We start from the raw sequence: 21,281 nt of genomic DNA, 5'->3' as shown, positions 1-21,281 counted from the left end.
TGTAAGATTAAAGCCCATTTGTCATCTATAAATGATTACAATAACAATATCATCATCCCAATATCAGTATGAACTTAAAAAATAGATTTAGTAAGAGAACACACCAACTTACAGATCACCTCAGAACAACAACTCTACAGCTACACAGTTATTGTGATTAAGATAAAGAAACATCTTAAGAAAGAATATTCAGGCATACTTTGTTTTATTGAGCTTCTCTTTATTGCACTACATAGATACTGCATTTTTTTACAAATGAAGGTCTGTGGCAACCGTGCTTTGCACAAGTCTATTGGCACCATTTTTCCAAAAGCATGTACTCACTTTGTGTCTTTGTGTCACATTTTGGTAATTCTCACATTTCAGAGTTTTTCATAATGCTACTGCATACTTAATAGACTACAGTATAGTATAAACATAACTTTTATATGTACTGGGAAACCAAAAACTTCATGTGACCTGCTTTATTGTAATATTCACGTTATTTCAGTGGTCTAGAACCAAACTCACGTCTCCAAGGTACACCTGTATAAATTTTATAAAATAAATTGTAACTTGCTGTTTTATTCTTTCATTGACAAAGTAAGGAAGATTAGGGTTTATGATTTATAGTTTACACGCTAAAAACTATGGGAAATTTCTCAAAAGGCAAATATAAGATTCGATAATAAAGAAACAATTTCTTACAAACATAGATATTGGATGCAGTGAAGGAACAGTCTGCTTGCAAAACATTACATGAGCTTATTATTCACAAAATTTTCACTGCAGTGCAGAATGACTATCTGCCTGGGATGTAGGAACAATGAGAACAGCTCTAAGTGAGAAGCTGGATGAGATGACTTTCTAAGGTAACTTCCACCCTAATATTCTCTGTGGCATGATATCTTGCAAGATTTTAAGTTCTATTATCTATTCCAGATACATGAGCTAGTATCTTAAACATGATTTTCCCAGCAAAGGTTAATATTACTTACCTCTGCAACTTTGAGAAATTCAGACACTCTTGTCATTCTAGTTAGAAATCGTTTGTAAATTTCTAGTGCATCTTTACATTGTCCCTTCTTCATTTCAAAGAACTTTTCTAGAAAAAATAAAGAAATAAGCAACTTAAAAATCAAGGGTATTATATCCAATTTTATTCTAAGCTAATGTAAAGATTATTGCTTAAAAACCTATTTTTTGAATCATAACATTTGGCATTCTAGTTAGAAATCGTTTGTAAATTTCTAGTGCATCTTTACATTGTCCCTTCTTCATTTCAAAGAACTTTTCTAGAAAAAATAAAGAAATAAGCAACTTAAAAATCAAGAGTATTATATCCAATTTTATTCTAAGCTAATGTAAAGATTATTGCTTAAAAACCTATTTTTTGAATCATAACATTTGGCACTAAAAGCCTGTATGAAGTATTAAAGCACCTAAACAAGGGAGACCTGAATAGCTTGAGGAAGGTGTTAGGTTCTAAGATCTGTCTCATGTGAAACAATTTAAATACTGAAAATAGAATTAAGGCAGAATATATGAATTGCCACAACAGGGTAAATTTATGATCTATAAAGGCCAGTATTTTGTCTGGAAGATAGCAGAAAATTCTTCTTGGTAACAATCTCAAAAATTATGACTACATTCTACTACATCATCTTTGTTTTCTTACTAGGCTACTACAAACCAATATCTAAATATTATAAATCAATAATCTATATAGGATTATCTATATAGCATATCTATATAATCTATATAAGAGCTCTGGTAGTATAGTGCCTAAGGCACTTGACTGCTAATCAGAAGGCTGGTTGTTCAAACCCACCAGCCACTCCTCAGAAGGAAAGTTGGGCAATCTACTTCTGTACTGATACAGCCTCGTAAAGCCAAGGAGGGGTCGCTATGGGTCAGTTCCGACTCGATAGCACATAACAACGACAACAATAATCTATAAAACTTTCTGAATAAAGGAATTCTTAAATTTTCTATGTTTAGTATAAATTGATACTTTTATTAGTCATAAATTGTTTAATTATTGATCCCACTATAATGTATCTTTTAGATATATAATAGTAGAGTTTAGTAAAAAACAAAACAAAACTCCAAAGCATTTGGTTTGCGAAACCACTTACAACTTGTAGTCTATAATAATATCCTCTTTTCTCAACCTAGATAAAGGGACAGAAGATCAATTTTTGCTCTCTTTCATATTCCCAAGACTCAGAATCTACAGTTTCTAAGGTACTGTAAGGACTTCTGCTGTCAATAGTGGTTAAAGTATTTACCTGTATTGTAAATACTATTGGCTGTAAATAGTATCGGCTGCTAACTAAAAGGTTGGTGGTTTGAACCCACCAGCCACTTCACAGAGTCAGTCTGCCGCCATAAAGATTTATAGCCTTGGAAACCCTATACCCAGTTTTCCTCTGTCCTAAAGGATCACTATGAGTTGGACTGACTCAATAACAGTAGCTAAGGTATTATAGCTTTGTTATAATTGCATCATGAGAATGTATTACCCCCCATATATGATTTAAAGAAAACCAGTGTTTTATCAGTGTTTGTTGGTTTTCATCAGTTATTCATCAATTCCTTTAGTCAATAGATACTGACACTGCAGATGGAGACACAGTAGACCAATGTCTACAATAGCTTCCAGGCAACTCAGTGTTATAACTGACAACCAGCATCTTCTTTAATTTCATTTTTTATACTTCTACATGATTAAACACATGCTATTTTTATATTTCCATACTTGAAAGTTCTTGATTTCATTCAGCACACAATTTTACTAACTCAAAAGTATTTTCAATTTTATCAACAAAGATTTAGTAATAAATAATTACACTAAGAATTATCAAAGGTAGCTATTCATTATATTCTGTTGACAGTCTTTTGGTAAGTTTACATTTTTAACACAGACCTCCCCTGTAGAGTATTCAAGGGAAGCAGAAATTATAGAAAACAAACTTACACTGTTTACTACTTATTAAGATTTCAGAGGGAAGTGAGCCTTTTAAACAATGGCCAAATCTAAGGATTCTTTCTTTATCTACTCTTTATCCCATTTTCTATTGCTAGAGATAGAATCATGGTGCTCCAAAGGAACAAATGGTCTGTAGTTTAAAAACTTGAAAATAAAGATTTATTCTGTAAAATATAATTTTGTTTCTTGTCAAACAATCTTCACATAAAGGATTTCTTCCAATTGTCTAAATTACTTCTCTTTTCTACAATCAGAATTTATTTCTGTGCATTGGATCTTTAACAGTCATGTAGAAGGAAATATAATTGAATAATCTTAATTTCCTTTTGAACAGATACATCAGAAATTTAAACAATATCTCTCTTTCCTCTGGATTCTTTTTAAATTGTTTGTATCTCTCATGGTAATTTAGGATTTGACAAAAGACATTCAAATAATGATTGCTTTAGGTTATAGCCTCTTAACTTTTTTTTTTAATAACTGTGATAAAGTCACACAAGGCAATATGTGCTAATTCACTGATCAATGCAAAGTTATAATGTTTCCTTGCCCTACATTCCTTTAGAGACCAGGGCAGGGCCCAGGAAAACTAATGCTTGTACCAAGGGGAATGGGTTTCCCAGAAATCAGCCTCTCTGCCTTTTCTTTCATACTAAAAACAACATATGTTGGGGTTGATTATTTAAAATGATCAAATTTACATCTGCAGCATGAATCTTGGTAAAGCATTCATAAATTCCCCTTGTCATATCAGTATTACCTTTCAGAGGATAACTGCACTAGGAAAGGCACAAATGAAAAGGAATCTCATTCTTGAGACACAAACTGACATTTTCCATGTGAAATATTACTAACAACCATTAGTTAGTAAGGGAAGGATCTTCTAATGATGTTATTGGTGAAAGAATATGAGGATTAATCAAAAGAGCTTCATTTCTTATTGGATACTGATTTGAGGAAGAGGAGCAATATAACTTGTTATAGGTTTAAAAGACTATATATACACAGAAATAAGGAGACTAGAAGTGGTAAATTCAACAATTCAGTTTTAGATATTCCAGGTTTTAAGTGAAAATTGTATCTACATTTAAACACGTACAAGTAATAAACCATGCAAAACTGAAGCTCAGAAAAAATGGTAGTAATAGATTTGGAACTCATCATAATGAGATAATAAGTTTTCCAAGGGAGAAAATATATAAAAAGCAGAAATGTAGAAGGCTGGGAATGAAGTTAAGCAAATACTTACATCTGTGAATGGTAAAACAGCATAAGCTCGGCCAGCAAAACAAACTAGGAAAATCTATCCTATTTAGCTTACTGATGAAATCTCCAACCCAAATAAAGGCATTTCCAGTTTTGAACTGCAGTTTGGAGAGCAGGAATCTTCCCTCTCCAAAAGTAAAACCTTCAAGAGCCCTGTGTTTGATATTGGTGACTGGTTCATCCAAGTTCCATTCTATCTTTTTCTAGATTTGTGTGAAGTCAAGGTTCTAGATGCACATTAAGGTCTGTACATGAGACACATCCATGGGTGATATGGAAAGTGCAACAGAAAAATAGCTCATCTTCCTGTACATTTCTGGCTATTCCTTCAGATCACCAAGATTACAGAAATGTGAGATTATCCTTCAGCAACACTGCACTGTGTACCTCCAGCTCTCTGGGTTTTGAGGAATAATGGTTTTAGTTCCAGCTTCATGATCTGACTCCCTGATTCTAGATTACAGCTTCAAGTATCTGTTCTCCACTTTCCTAGTGCTACAATGCAGCTGTGGTGGCAAAAGCATCTTATTTTCAGAATAATTTAAAGTGATGGCTTCAAAAGTAGTAATTTCTGAAAGCCATTTTAGGAGGTAATCCTCGAACTAGTACCTGCAGGCCTTCAAAAATTATATTAGCACATAATTCCCTGGATCAAAGCCATTTACATTTAGGATATATAGAGTGCTGTCTGTTTCTTGACTGCAATACCTGAAATGGTATTAGAAAATACAACCTTAAAAAAGTCAAAGACAGGAATCTGGGATTAAATATGTAACCTGATCAGATCTGAAGACAGTGATGACTACTTGTCACTATTGGAAAACAGAATTCTTGTAGTTTATGCTATTATAGGAGCGAAATAATTACTTAAATTATCACCTATAGTTTTCTGGAATGAGCACCTGGAATGAAAACTCATCATGCTGGCAGAGGTCATCATGATGGGAACAGGACATACAGAACTGTGGGATATAAGGTTCCTTCTGACTTCACTGGAGAGCTTAAAAAGAAAACCATGAGACTTTAAATTATTGGCTCAAGGCACAGTCAGAGGACCAGGTGACTCCCAGGTTGCCCTATAATAATCTTATCTTCTTGTAGCTACATGGCTGTCATAGCTGAAAGTCAGATAAAGGTTCCAATCCTGTATCTTTATAAGAGCTTACCAGGTCTCCTTTGTGAAAGTTCTAACACTTATTGAGAAAGAAAGGGGTCTGAAATGGGGAGCACTTGAGTAGATTCAAACCAAAACAAACTTCCCTTGCTGGCAAAAGATTTTCCTCCTCAGTCTTAGCAAGCTTGTTTGGCCTTGCTTGGAGGGCCCGTAATCAACTCAGCTGAGGAGGGGATGAAAGCTCTCCTCAACTCCTGTCTCCCCACTCCCTGCCAACTGCCTCAATACCCTAGAATAAATTTAGATTCCAGAAGTTCCAGCCTGCTCAGGTACATATGTGCAAAGTCTATCCTAGGAGGCAAAGAAGTGCGGCATTTTGTAAATTTATTTTGGCAATAGGATTGCCAGATAAAATAAAGGACTCCAAGTTAAATTTAAATTGTAGGTAAACGACAAACTTCTTAGTTTAAGTATGTCCCAAATATTGCCTGGGACATATTTATACAAAAAATTATTCATGTCAATTTGAAATTAAAATTTAACTGAGCATCAGGGGGTATTTCTCTCCTGAATTTGATAACCCTAATTGACAAAATCCTGAAGAATGAGAATGGATTCTAGGCATAAAGAAGGAATACTACATTAGACTTGTGATGTAATTGATAATTTATCAATTAGAGTGAACACACCAAGAAGTATGAAATCAAAATGCTATCCTGAGCATCTGGGAGTTACTCTAACACAGTGGTTCCCAAATTGAAATCCCCAGACCAGTAGCAACAGCATCACTCATGAACTAAAAGGAGTGCAAATTCCCAGGCCCCATCCATAACCTACTAACCCAGAAACTCTGTACTGAGGCCTAGTGAACTGAGCTTTAATAAGCCTTCTAGCTCTGGTAGCGTAGTGCCTAAGGCACCTGACTGCTAATCAGAAAGCTGGTGGTTCAAACCCACCAGCCACTCCTCAGAAGGAAGATGGGGCAATCTACTTCCATAGTGATACCACCTCAGAAATTCAAGGAGGGGTCACTATGAGTCAGGTCCGACTTGATGGCACATAACAACTACTAGATATTTTTGAGGAAGGGTCTTAAAACACTACCTAATGCACTTTTTCCTAATCTACCGCAAAGGGATCTTTACCCAGAGTGACTGAGCAGAGGGAAAAGGAATATATCCAGACTTTTCAGGCATGACTGGACATTGACTCAAATTGATGCTATTCTCTGGGCACTCAAAAAGTTACTATACATTCTACCAATATGTTCTACTCATCATAAACTAAGATGATAAAAGGAAATTAGATCCTGTGGATGCATGAAAATATCTGTGGTTATCTACCAAGTTTCCTGAATACATAGTTTCAGTAGACATTGTTAGATACTAGAAGAATCCTCACAGTGGTTTATAGATCTGTGGAAAGATACAGGCATTGCAATCCTGTCACATCCCCATTTAACTTGCATATTTGACTTGTACAGAAGATTAATGATTTTAGAGGTTAACAGTAGATTACTGTAAACTTAAGAAGGTGGTAACTTCCAACTGCAGAGATCTAGATGTATCTTCTTTTACCAGAGAAAGATCAACACAGCTCCTGGAACCTAATAGGCAGCTATTGAAATGGAAAATGCTTATACTTCTATTCCAATAAGCAGAGACCATCAAAAGTAGCTTGCCTTCATCTGGCAAGAATGCCAATAAACCCCTGCTATCTTATTGTAGGGTTTATCAACCTCTCTGGCTGTTCTAATCTCATAGGATATCACTTTGCTGGGCATAAGGCTGACTGCACCTAATGAGCAACAAGTAACATGCATGTCAAAATGTAGGAGACAGAATCCATGAAAATCCAGTGACCCGCCTCTTCAATAAAATTTCTGAGGGTGTAAAGGTTTATTACAATTCTAGAGAAATACCCTCCATGTGAAAGACAAATTGTTGCACTTTGAACCTCTTTTAATTCAAATGGAGGCAAAAGTTTGCTGAGTGTCTTTGGTTTTGGAAGCAATATGTTCGTGTGTATGGTGTTGCTCTAAACAGAGTATCTGGTATGGTTGTCAGACCTAACTGTGGCACAGATCAAGGCGAGGCTATGTAACTGCTCTACACTGGAGTCACATGGTCCTTTCTTCCATCAGATGTAAAGGTCCTCAGTGTCTGAGGAAGATCTAAATGCTACAGAATGCCTCTGCAAGTTCCAATAGGAAAATCACAGCACAGGCTCCTAGTGATTTGAAACAAAGCTTTGTCTTATTCAGACAGCTATTATTCTCCTTTGTAAAAATTGCTCGTGGCTTGTTTCTAGAGACTGAGAACCTGAACATAGAATACCAAGTGATAATAAGACCTAAAGGGGATGTTATCTGATCTATCAAACCATAAAACTGACAAGTGCGAGAAGGCTCCACTATCAAATGGAAGTGAGATATAATAGCCTTGACCAGGTCCTCAATGCCCATGAAGGCTGTACAACCAGATGGCTCATATTCCCATTGCTATTTCTCCCTCCAATCACAACTATGCCCTCTGAGTAATTCCCTATGATTAGCTGACAAAAAAAATCCAAGCTTGGTTTAGAGATGGTTCCAAATGTTGGCACCAGCTGGAAATATATGCTGATGAATCATTATATACCCACAGATGGATGACCTTGACAAGAGAAAGAGAAGTCTTCATAGTGGGTCAAACATGAGGCAGTTTATTTTTCTCACTTTTCACATTTATATCAAAAGCAAGATGGTAAGAAATACGGAATTTTGCCTAATTATGGGTAGTAAGAACTATCTTCCCTGATAATCAGGCTCAGAAAAAATAAAATTGGAGGATTGCCAACATGGAGATCTAGGGAAAAGGTAGTAGATGGACCTCTAAGAATGGATAAAGAGGATGAGGCTATTTTTATCCCATGAGAAAATTCAAAGTATAAACTACACACAAAAAAGACTCAATAATCAGAGAAACAAGAGAATCCCAGAGATTAATGAACAAAGGGACTATGATATCATATAAAGAAGTTATGAATAAACTGAACATATGGAATTCCCATCACCAAGGCTGATAAGTCTATTATTACTTCTGAAGCCACAGTTTGTCAACAGCTGGGATCATCATTAAGCTTCCATCACAGCACCATAGTCTAGGGTGATCAGTCACCCACCAAGTAATAGGTTGATTAACTCTTTTTATTAGGAGGTCAGCAATCTGCTTACACAATAATAGTTTTCCTGGATATGGATTTATCATCTCTGTCCATATTGCTTGGCCAGCACCACCTTCTGAGGACTTACTCATCATCATATCCCATACCAGGCATGATATCCTTTACTCCTTTACTAAGGCATTCTCACCTTACTGCCCAAGACGTGAGATATCTGACTCCACAGATTCACAGTCTTAGCATGTATCCCACCAGCCCAGAAGTAGCTGGCCTTACATAATGGTGGAATGGCCTATAGAAGACTCTGGGTGCCAGTTCTAAGAAAATACCTTGAGAAGTTTGGAACTCCAGTATATGTTGAATTATATATCAGTACAGAGTGCATAATCTACCACAGCCAGAGTATGGAAGGAACCAAAGAGTGGGAGTCCTCCGTCTCACTATTATACCTAATAAGGTGACAGCTACTTCTTGTCTCCTGCACACCTCCAGGGCTGGCCTCAAAGGTAGTTGTTAACAAAGGGGACCAAATATTTAAATTATTATTTATGGGTCTTAATCTAGGAGGCAAAGCTTAGAATCTGCTCCTTTAACCTTTTAAAATTTTGTAGGCACTGAAATTTCTGTATGAAATCTCTTCCTTCTTAAAGGATCTAGACAGTTTTCTGTTTCCTTCACTCAGTCTTCATGATCATAAGTACACACAGAGAAAGTGACCTGAATGAATCATATATTTAGATTTTTAAATATCATGTCTTCAGTACCCAACTCTTTGAATTCAGATAGAATGTTTACTCAAGACATGTTTTAGTAGTTCTACCTACCGAGTAAGTTAATAACTCCATCATTGTAACAAGCAAAAAGTTTGATAAGATCTTTGAAAAGAAGCATAAATGCAGCATTTATGACACCATTTGTTAGTTCATTTGGGTGCACCTATGAAAAGATAAAAATTTAGTAAGTTAACTGCATATCATTAAATCACAATTTTTTCTCAAAGCACATTAAAATGTTTCAAATGATTAGTAAGAATTTCACTCATATTTGACAAATTTTGATTAACTCTTTTAGAAATTCTCCCAATATCAAAAGATAGGAGGCATGCTTTTGCTTCGATTTAAATCAAAGAAGTTGGTTCTGCTAATTATAAGACATTTATCCATTCTAACAATCCATAGATCAATAAAATCCACCTTCTAAACATATGGTATTTTGTTGTTTTTACTATGCTGTATTACATTTCTTTCATTTTTCTCTATCTAATGGACTCCATGAGGAGCTCTGGTAGCATAGTGCCTTAGGCACTTGGCTGCTAACCAGAAGGCTGGAGGTTCAAACCCACCAGCCACTCCTCAGAAGGAAGGTTGGGCAATCTACTTCCGTAGTGATACTGCCTTGGAAACCCAAGGCGGGGTCACTATGAGTCAGTGCGACTTGACAGCACATAACAACAACAACAACAACAACGGACTCCATGGAAGGGCTCTATGGGCCTTCAGTGATCAATGAGGAGGCATACAGCATGGTTAAGAGATACCTTAGCCAGCTACCCTTAAAATAATTTCTGACAGTCATAGTGATTCACTAGTCCACCAAGTATTCCAATGACCAAGATAAAAAGGTACAATTTCTACTCAATCCCCAACATTTGTTCACAAACTTTTCAAGTTCTGTTCTTTTTCTCTTTATGACTTCTTTTTCCTTTAAGACAGTACTCAATAAATTAAGGGCAAGGAAAACAAAGAAAACTAAATGAATAAAAAGAAAAAGTTAAGAGAATTCCACAGTTCCTAATAAAGTTCTTACTGTAAAATCCATCAAAAAGCAATAAAATGGTTTTGCTGCTTTTACTAAAATTTCACAGGAGTTAGGCATTGTGGCTAGTATTTAGTTACAGTCTAAACCACATATTAACAGAGATTTCAGATTACTATGGTTTGAGGAAAATCTTTATTTGAAGCATTCACCAGAAAGCAGAAAGTTGATAAAGTGCATTAAGAATCTTACCACATCAAAATATTTTATTTTCATGAATCAAGTAATTTCTATAATTTTTTAATTTTGTGGCAACTGCAAATGCACATGCAGTTTTGAGAAGTACAGAGATATTCCATGTACCATTTACCCAGACTCCTCCAATGGTAATATCTTGCATAACTGTAGTACAGTATCACAAGCAGGATATTGACATTGATACAATCCAACAATTTTATTCAGATTTCCCCAGTTTACTTGTACTTATTTGTGTATGTATTTAGTTCTATACAATTTTATCACATGTGTAGGTTAGTGTATCCACTATCACAGTCAAGATGCAGGTGTGGTTTTAAGAAACAACTCATGTTGGTATTACCAGGAAGAACCAATGTTATCTATAGTAAAACAAAAATAATTCTCTTTGATGGATAGTTCCAGCCATTTAAGTAGACCAATCTAAAATAGTTTCTGACAGCAGGTCAAGTAATTTAGCTACCTGAGCATACATTTTGCAGCTACTTCATCCTGTCAAGTACAACAGGAGGCCACCAAGCTGCTCAGGACATGGAGTTCCAAGAATGCACTACTCACAGTTCTCCATGACTTAACACTTGATAAACTGCTCAGAAAATCTGGGGAACTGAAATCATCTCTACAGTACTTCATAGCTTGCATTAAGTATTTATCTAATTCACCTAAATGAGGACAGATCTAAAACTGCTTCTTGAGATCTTGGCTTTACCTGTATCCCACCATCAAATGAAAAGCAATATTGATTGTATATAAATCTGGGAGAAACATACATCAAATTCAAGCAGTGCGTCAATCTGTCCCTGCAGTATTGGCATACTCTTTAGTAGCTTTTCAGGAGCCATTGTCCTCATTACACCATCAGCCCTGCAATTTAAAGAAAAGGATAAAATTTCCTGGTACATGGAAAATTCAAACTACACACATTGTTCTAAGCTGTCTTCCATCTTCCACCCCCACATCATCATCCATCTTGTAGGATGGTTTTGGCAACATTAAGAAGTTGTTTCTTTGTCTACACTTTTCTCTTATCCATTCTCCTTTCTTAGTCATACAGACAGTGCTATCTTTCTATCTGCACTGCCACCAGGAGGAAAGCAATGCAGGCTAGATGAAAGAGGCACTTGAATTTCTGAATGGATATTTCTAAATCTGTAACAGCAACAGTAGTATTCAAATATAGGTTTCCTCTCAGCCAGAGAACCTGGCTAAGCTGAGCCTGGATTTCTGACCCAAAGGAATAAGAAGATGAAAGAAGGGCTAAAGGGAAAACTCTAATTTTATGAAGTATTTACTCATAAGACATGGAATAATTTTGAATGGGTAGTTTTATATTTTTAACCTCCATGACAAAAATGAAGTTCAAAGCTAAGTTTAGGTCAGCTATTAGAAAATACAGTTATATCTTTTTGTGTGGATTCTTGAGATTAAATATGAAACCTTCTAAATATCTTGCCATTATTTCACGCTAGTTACAGGTACAAGATCTGCACAAACTCTAGCTGATCCCTTCTGACTAGATTCCAACAACTATTTAGAGGGAAATAAATGAGAATTACCAATTAAAATTCAAATATTTCCATTTCAATGAGGTTTTAATAATCAATAGGTACTATTAATACATAGTTAGTCTATGATATTACTATCAACTAACCATGCAAATAAGCAATGATGAATCAAATATGATCCTTATGCCCCCAAAAGTGGTAAGTTTGGGAATGAGAAAGAAACTCTGAATAAATATTTGGTGTGGAAAAATTAGTAAGCCTATTAAAGGATCAATATGACCACAAAAATCAGTTGTACTTGAGAAGGCATTTAATATGCCTAGGGAAAATTTACATTTTAGGAAAAACTCTGCTCTTGATGTAATTTGAAGACCCAATATAGTTTACAACAGCTAATCCTCCCCTACTGAAGGTAGGTATAATCCTTACATAGTTAATATGAACAAAGCCAGAGCCTAAATTCTTGTAATTATCTTCCTCTTTAAAAGTGAAATATGAAAGATTTCTAAACCAAAAAATCATGTTACAGAAGCAACCTGTTCCAAGTGAGTTCGGTGCTTAAACTCCTGGATTGGGACAGCAGCTGCAAACTGGGAACTCTGTAGACAGAGAAAGCTGATTGCTTTACTCCTTCCAGCACTGAAGACTAGATGCAGTATAAAAACCAATGGGATGTGGACTTAAGGAAAATGGGGTTGCTCCCATTTGTATTCCTACTAACAGTGTTCAGAGTGCACATCTGTGTTTATTAAATCTTTGCTAATATGGAATATTACTACATTTTAAAATCTTGAGCAAATTTGATAAATAAAAAATAGCATCACATGCCAATAACTTTTATTTCCTGATGACTAATAAGTGACTGATAAGGAGCTCCGGTGCTGTAGTGCCTAAGGCATTTGACTGCTAACCAGAAGGTTGGCGGTTCAAACCCACCAGCCACTTCACAGAAGGAAGATTGGGCAATCTACTTCCATAAAGATTTTCTACCTTGAAAACCCAAAGATGGTCACTATGAGTCAGAATTGACTCGATGGCAATGAGTCTGTTTGGTTTTGGTTTAATAAGTATTTTTTCATGTTTACTGATCATTTTCACTTCTGCAATTGTGAAATTACTTTTTATGTTCTTTGCCCAACTCTTCCTACTATGACTACCAGTTGACATCAAGTAAATTCTGATTTATGGTGACCATTTATGTGTCAGAGTAGAACTTTGCTTCATAGGGTTTTCAACGACTGATTTTTCTGAAGTAGACTGCCAGGTTTTCTTCCTTAAGCACCTCTGGATAGCTTGAACCTCTCCTTTTTGGTTAGCAGCCAATCTCGCTAACCATTCGCAGGTTTGATACGGAACTCTTTAAACATCTGGAACTTATTTTGATTTATGACAAAGGTTTACTTGATGCTCTCCCAACAGAAGCTAAACTGGTATATTGTGATTAATCTATCCTTTACCCTTTGGTTTGTGCTGTTTTATCAACACTGAATCCCAGCTCCTACCAATGTCTTAACATAACAGGCATTCAATAATTTGCAAAAAGAGATAATGTAAGTGTTATCATGTCCCATTGATTTGCTGTTAGATTTGAGTTTTCAAATTACACCGTTTCAATTATTGTTTCTGCTTTAATATGTGACAGGGAAAGTCCTCGCCAATCTCCCTAACTCTAGATCATCTCTTTTTCTATAAATTTTTGGTTTTAAACACATTTATAATCCAGATAACCTTTGGGGCCTATTGTAAAGTTTAAAAACCAAAACCATTAGGGCTTATCAGGACTGAAAAAAAAGATTAGAAAAGAATAGAACCCAATTTATTCAATCTTCTCTTGCAGGAATATGGCATTATGTTATTGTAACTCCAAGTAAATTCTATCCCTCTCTTCATATTGTTGTTGTTGTTGTTATGTGCTGTCGAGTCAGACCCGACTCATAGCGACCCCTCCTTGGGTTTCCAAGGTAGTATCACTATGGAAGTAGATTGCCCCATCTTTCTTCCGAGGAGTGGCTGGTGAGTTTGAACTGCCAGCCTTCTGGTTACCAGTCAAGTGCCTTAGACACTACGCCACCAGAGCTCCCTCTCTTCACATAGGCCCTACATATTTATTAGTGGGTTTTTCCTGGATATTTAATGTCTTTTTTACTGGAACTGTGAGCTGTTTCGTAAATAAATCTTCTTATTAGTTCTTGTTGATAAATGTATGAAAATGAACACTTTCCAATTTATATTGTAGTCCATCACTTCTTCTTGTCAGTTGCCATTGAGTTGGCACTGATTCATGGCAACCTTATCTATAACAGAAAAAAAATGTTGCCAGTCCTGTGCCATCTTCATGACCTTTGGTATGTTTTGAGGGCACGTTTAAAGTCGTTACTATTATTTGTATGTAGTGTTTTTATTTCTGTCTTTCCAAGCATTGCATTGCATTCACAAGAAACCTAGAAACAATCTTAAATAATAATGGTGGTCTCTGGGAATCCAACCATATTTATGGTTTTAATGAGACTCTTACCTTTAACTGTTGGCTCTTCAGTACAGCACTAACTTTTGATTTGAGATACACAAACATTTTTTAATTCTCATTCAGAAAGTTCTCTTTTTGGTCATCATTTTCTGAGCGATTTCATCAGATATGAATATTGCATTTTATTGTACTGCTTTTTCTTCTTGCACTTTTTTGAGATCAAGTTATTTTTTCTTCTTTTGAATCTATCTCCCTGCCATCAAGTTGATTCCAACTCATAGCAACTCCTATTGGGTTTCCAAGCTATAAATCCTTATGGAAGTAGATTGCCTCCTCTTTCTTCTGTGGAGCAGCTGGTGAGTCTAAACCACTGTCCTTTTAGTTACCAGCCAAATGTCTTAACCACTACACCACCAGAGCTCCTTCTTTTTAGATATATTTAATATTTAAAAAGATATTCTTGTATTAGAACCACCATTAAATAACTAGAATACAAGCCACTTAGCACACTGACTGTTTTACCGTAACATTGAGTTTTATTTCTCAGAAGTGAATTTAAGGTATTTCTCATCAAAAGTCATAAATAAAAAAAAATTAGTTTTCTTTTTTTTTATGTGTTTTTGACAGGATTTATTCATTTTGCATCTTTTTTCTGTTTTGGAATTAGTTATATTGCATGAGAATGATCTGTTAGTTGAGAGTTTAAAAAATCACAATAGTAAAACTGTCTGCATCTGTAGTTTTAATTGTTGAAAATTTAATTCCCAGACCTCCAAAGTATTGATGAATTTAGGTTTTATATATCTTTGGAATCAATATTAATAATTTATATTTCTTCAGAAGATTATCCTGCACATTAAGATATTCTAATTTCATCACGTATAATATTTGAGTTCTTCATGACTCCTTTTATATTTTCCTCTCAATTTTCCCCTTGATTGCAGTTACAGAGAAGCAATCATTAACAAATATTTGAGCACCTATGTCAAGTACAAGAGCCCTGGTAGCATAGTGGTTAAGCGCTTGGCTGCTAATCCAAAGCTTGGGAGATCAAACCCACCAGCCGCACCATGGAAAGAAGGACTGGCAGCCTGCTTCTATAAAGATTCACAGCCTTGGAAACCCAATAGGGAAGTTCCACTCTGTCCTGCAGGGTCTCTACGAGTCAGAATTGACTTGCCAGCAGTGAGTATGTCAAGTACAGTGCTTGGAAATATGTATATAAATAAATGTAATACCTTGGTTTCCTCTCAAGTGTGGGATTCATCTTCTGTGTTATAAATTATTAATCAATACAAATGATGTATTTTGATATAAGGAAGTATAACTCAAATTACATTATAATAAATCTCTAGAAAGAAAAGACTCAAAATAAAGCCATTTTTGGGATATTTTATAAAAACACACACACATATAATCTAAATTTATTAGATCTGGACACTTTAAGAGGCCATTCATAAACTGCAGGGAATCCTGGAGCTTCTGCTGACTTCTCACTGGAACCCTGATAGAGTATCATCCATTGTATCCCTTTCTCTTCTCTGGCCCACCTTTGCTAACCTTCTGTTCTCTACTGAGCCCTTTATCTAATCCCTCTCAGCTCTATATTCTGGACATACATCCTTTCTCCTCTTCCCTCCTTGGTGTAGGACTCCACAGTCAGTCTTTTAGGTAGTAAACACCATCTGTTCCTGCAGGTCCCTTGTTCTGCAGCACTGAGCCTCATACAAGCCCAGTTCTGTCACACATGGGTAACATTTTGGTACAGTTCTAATTAATATGGCTGGAATTAGTGATCTTTACTGTATAACTGAAAACTGCTAAATTCAAAAGTTATATCTTCCATGGTATTAAAAATGTAATATGCTGTATGTTTTTAAATTCTGTTGTGCATATGTGCCATGTTTTTTTTTTTTTTTTAAATGCTGTGGGTTTAAAAAGACTATTTATAAATAATCTACAACAACTGTGTTTTTTTGAATGGAAGAGAATTTTCACTGGGCACACAACCAGATATTCCATTTCACTTCTTAACAAACATAATTAGTACTGAAACCCAGGCAGTGATATCTAGGATAGGGACCTTTTAGAAGCTGAGTCAGGTTTTCACCATAGGGTATTTTTCTAGATGACACAATCTCTGCCAATCTAGATTCAAATTTTTTATAAACATTGTTTTCAGTGTTTTTATTCTCAGTTTAGCATTCTCCCTTTAACAACAATATTACCATACATGGTGAGCAATAAAATTCAAAGAACATGGTATTTTTCAAGTTCTAAGACACATGTGTTTTAGGACAATATTGCCTCCCAACAACTGATGTCTCCCCTAAACACAAATTCAGTTTCACCTCAATCAAAACACACTGACACAGCTGCAGCGAAACTTGTGAGAGCTTGAACTCATGGGACTGCCTTATTTTTCTGTGTCTTGCAAGTTTTCACCTTTGACAGCATGCAATCATCACTGTTCTATCATTCTCTATTTAGTAGAATATATTTGAGTCTTCCTTTTCCAACAGGTTTCCTGCTTACATTGGTTCTGGCATTTGCAGGTTTCACTGTATTATCATCTACAGCCAGTGCCCTTTTAAATGAACCTTGTCTTAACTCTTTCTATCTTAAATTATTTAAAGGTATCTATGTCTATGTAAGGAGCTCTAGTGGCGCAGTGGGAAAAGACATTTGGCTGCTAACCAGAAGTTCAGCAGTTCAAACCCACAGGCTGCTCTATGGGAGGAAGAAGAGGCAATCTTCTGTAAAGATTTATAGTCTTGGAAACCCAATGGGGGTTGCCATGAGCCAGTATCGACCCAATGGCAGTGAGCTTGGTTTCTGAGTTTATGTCTATATTTATGCCTTGGTGGTGCAGTGATTAAGTGTGCAGCTGCTAATCAAAAGGTCAATGGTTTGAACCCACCAGCTGCCCGATGGAAAAACAATGAGGCAGTCTGCTTCCATGAAGATTACAGTCCTGGAAACCCTATGGGACCATTCTACTCTGTCCTATAGGTTCACTATAAGCTGGAATCTACTCAATGGAAATGGGATTTGTTTTGTTTTGGTATGTGTGTGTGTGTGTATGAATTTTGAATTAATTTAAACAAACAAACAAAAAAACTATACCATGTCAATTCTAAGCAGCAAATAACATTTTCTGCATGAAGATATAAATAAATGAAGTAAAACATATTGCAATCTCAAGGCTAACTTCTGCAAGATTATTTACTGAATTTCTTTTATTCAGTGATTGTAAACTCAGCTTTCATGATCAAAATTAGTTTGCATTTAAACTTTGTTAAAAGAAAGTCAAGTACACAAGGATTCATCCTATTCAAACAACTGTGAGAAAGAAAAAAGCATACCCTTTCTTCACTCTGGCAAAATCAAATGCCATCTGTCTGTAAGAGAAAGCCTTTTCATTTAAATATCTACTGTAGCGCCTTATGAAGGTAGACATATCATAACCTGGGGGGGGGCAGGGAATAAAACCAATTAATTAAATACCATCAATTGTGCTTTACTTAATAGTAAATCTTTTTAATTCCTTAAATGTAGAGAGTTCTAGAATGAGGTCAATAAATACATGAGATGTAGGTTTCATAAAAATCTACGCTACTTCCCACTAATATTTTAATTTTTTTACCTCCAAGACTATTCAAGTTAGTTGTACTATTATCCTGAACAGAACATCTTTTTTTATCTTTCCCTTGAATTTGTGTTCACTGTTTCAAATAAAAGCCTGTTTCAGCCTTAATGCACTTATCCATCTGGTAATTATCCACTTGCTTGATGTGCTCGCCTTATATATAGTAGGCAACCAGCAAATACAGTGAATAAACAAATGACTGAAATTCAAACCCTTCTAATATACAAAAAATTTTTTTCTAAGACTGGTATCATTTTTTTTTTTTTAATTGGGAAAGCATCTTTCATTTCATGTCTACTATACGTTTATAAACAAACAACTGTGAGTTTAGCACACCCACTATCACTCTTTAAAGTAAACATTGAAAAAGACAAGAATAAAATTAATATGGTTTATATGCTGAGTTGCCTAGAATTAAATATTTTAAACTTACTTTGATAGAGTTATTTTTATATTTTTTTCTTAAATACCCACTGGAGCTATCTGTTCCAGTGATTTTAGATTAATGACTGCATTTCAAATATTTAAAATTTTGCATCAACAGCATTAGCAAAAAATTAAAAAACTGAAATCTATAAGGTCTAACTATGTCTATAGTACTATAACTTAAAACATATTACAAAAATATTCTCACCATGGGATCCACTTTTGTCCAAAAAGTTACTGAGATTGAATAGTGTATTTCTAGAGGCCAAATACTGAATAAATCTCTGAAAAACAAAAATTAGAACTAAGGACAATATTCTCAAATCATTCCTTTACACAATTTCTGATACTAAAGGAAATTTTAGTATAAATTCTCACTGAGATCTCTTTAATTCAGTTATAAAGCTGCCTAGTCAGCTGAATTCCTCAGAAGTAGGGGGAAGACTTTGAATAATACTCAATGAATTAGAATTAAATTATATGGTGTTTCATTTCTGTGTATAATGGAAACACTGCAATTCAATAGGATTCAGTAGTATCCCAAGTAAGATGAGTAATTTTTATCTATATTTTTCAAAATTAAACATTTCTATGAAAGTTTTTTTATACAAAAGCACACAAAAAATATCTTCCACAGGAAATACAATTATATTGTTCCTTTCTTCAAACAATATTTTTGAATTTTTATTTAATATGTTTAAACTGCTTATACATTTTAGGAATTGGTAATAGTTAATATTTTAATAATCTAATATAATGCTTAATTTAATTTTTTTTAAAACTATCTAAATGGAAGATTATGACTGTACTCTAGATGATTTTTTCTCTATAGAATTCCCTTTTGTTTTCTGGTTGGTAAAAACTTAGAAAGGCTTAACTTATCACCATGCTTTTCCATAAAAGCCTTTTTCTCCACCCCCAAAAAAAAAAATAAAATAAAATAAAATCAAGTTTACTGGTTTACCTCATTTCCATGTACCATGAGATGATGTGTTGTTACTAAGGCTTTAAATACAACCACCCAGCTACTGTTCGTTGCTCGCTCAAAGAGCGTGTCAGCCATCTGAGGAATATTCACATTGGTCTCATTGGTAGCCTGGATCAAATCTATGGAAACAGAAGACACCGATCAATTATATTAATCATACAAAAATTCATTTCCAATTTTAAACATTTAAACCTGTTACTAAAATACGACTCCAAAATGATTTTGACAATAATTGACAACAAAATTTTAAAAAAATATTAAACTGCAATATTCTTACATATGGACATATAAAAACATTTTTTTATCCTATTTCTTTATTATTGAACTGTTTTTCTATTGAATTCTCTTTTGTATCTTCTTCTGAATTTTGTTTGCTGATATCAATGCCATTTTATAAATTATGCCAGGAGAACTAAGTCTCAAATTAATCTACTTTAATTGTTCCTAGCACAATGTCTCAAGCATGGGAATACTTATTCTATATACCATTTGAAGGCAGTAACATCTATGTATTCTTTGAAATATTATAGCTAAAAGCATACCTCACTTGGACTTTAATTTTGATGGGTGCTGATAAATACACTTGTCACTTGAGGGCAGAATAGAGCAAGTAGTAAAGGATTTCTACTAAACCCTTGCAAGCTTTCATAAAACATCACACATGCATAAATTAAAGATGATCTAAGTGTACAAGAGAGTAAATCTCTATAATAAATCCACTGTATGTGTATCTACATATTGATATGATTCCAGGAGTACCTTTTGTTAGAAGAATTATATGTGTGTGTGTATACATACACATATGTATATACATACATGTATGCACATATATACATGCACGTATGTATACACATATAACTTACTGCCATCGAGTCAGATCTGACTCACAGCAACCCCTCCTTGGGTTTCCAAGGCGGTATCTCTACAGAAGTAGATTGCCCAAACTTCCTTCTGAGGAGTGGCTAGTGGGTTTGAACCATCAGCCTTCTGGTTAGCAGACAAATGCCTTAGGCTTATGCTACCAGAGCTCCCTATGTATATATACACACACACACACATACATATGATTGAAGAATACAGTCTGCAGTATGGATTACATCTCAATATAAAGAAAACAAAAATCTTCACAACTGGACCTATAAGCAGCACTGATAAATGGAGAAAAGATTGAAGCTGTCAAAGCTTCATATTGCTTTGTTCTACAATCGACGCCAATGGAAGGAGCAGTCAGGATATCAGACAACTTATAACACTGAGCAAGTCGGCTGCAAAGGACCTCTTTCAAGTGCTGAGGAGCAAAGATGTCTCCTTGAGGACTAAGGTGCGCCTGACACAAGCCATATTTTCAGTCACCTCATACACATGTGAGAGCTGGACAATGAATATGGAAGAACAAAGAAGAATTGATGCTTTTGAGATGTGGCACTGGTGAAGAATGCTGGCAGTACCATGGACTGCAGAACTAACAAATCTGTCCTGGAGAAAGTGCAGCTGGAATGCTCCTTGGACATGAGACTGGACAGACTTCATCTCACCTACTTTGGTCATGTTGTCAGACCACTCCCTGGAGAAGGATGTCATGCTTCGTAAGCTGGAGGGTCAATGAAAGAGGGGAAGGCCCTCAATGAGATGGACTGACACAGTGGCTGTGGTGATGGGCTCAAGTATAGCAAGGATCGCAGAGCTGGAGTGGGACTGGGCGGTGTCTTGTTTTGCTGTGCAT

At 35.3% G+C, this 21,281-nt stretch overlaps 1 protein-coding gene across 1 annotated transcript in view; it reads right to left on the bottom strand.

Moving 5' to 3' along the window:
* The window catches only part of SNAP91 (synaptosome associated protein 91), a 185,205-nt gene that overhangs the window by 105,464 nt on the left and 58,460 nt on the right, over positions 1-21,281 (bottom strand). The window contains exons 2-7 of the mRNA XM_007951204.2: positions 19,535-19,677; positions 18,779-18,854; positions 17,861-17,963; positions 11,294-11,387; positions 9,338-9,449; positions 978-1,084 (exon numbers count right to left, since the gene is read on the bottom strand). Of these exons, the coding sequence (XP_007949395.1) occupies positions 978-1,084; positions 9,338-9,449; positions 11,294-11,387; positions 17,861-17,963; positions 18,779-18,854; positions 19,535-19,677 (635 nt within the window). The remainder of the gene's footprint in view (positions 1-977; positions 1,085-9,337; positions 9,450-11,293; positions 11,388-17,860; positions 17,964-18,778; positions 18,855-19,534; positions 19,678-21,281) is intronic.

Source organism: Orycteropus afer, unplaced genomic scaffold (assembly GCF_000298275.1).
Source record: "Orycteropus afer afer isolate SDZICR_OR568_19922 unplaced genomic scaffold, OryAfe1.0 scaffold00011, whole genome shotgun sequence".
Classification (NCBI taxonomy): domain Eukaryota; kingdom Metazoa; phylum Chordata; class Mammalia; order Tubulidentata; family Orycteropodidae; genus Orycteropus; species Orycteropus afer.
Note: the sequence above shows the minus strand (reverse complement) of the source record. Positions and strands in the feature narration are given on the sequence as shown.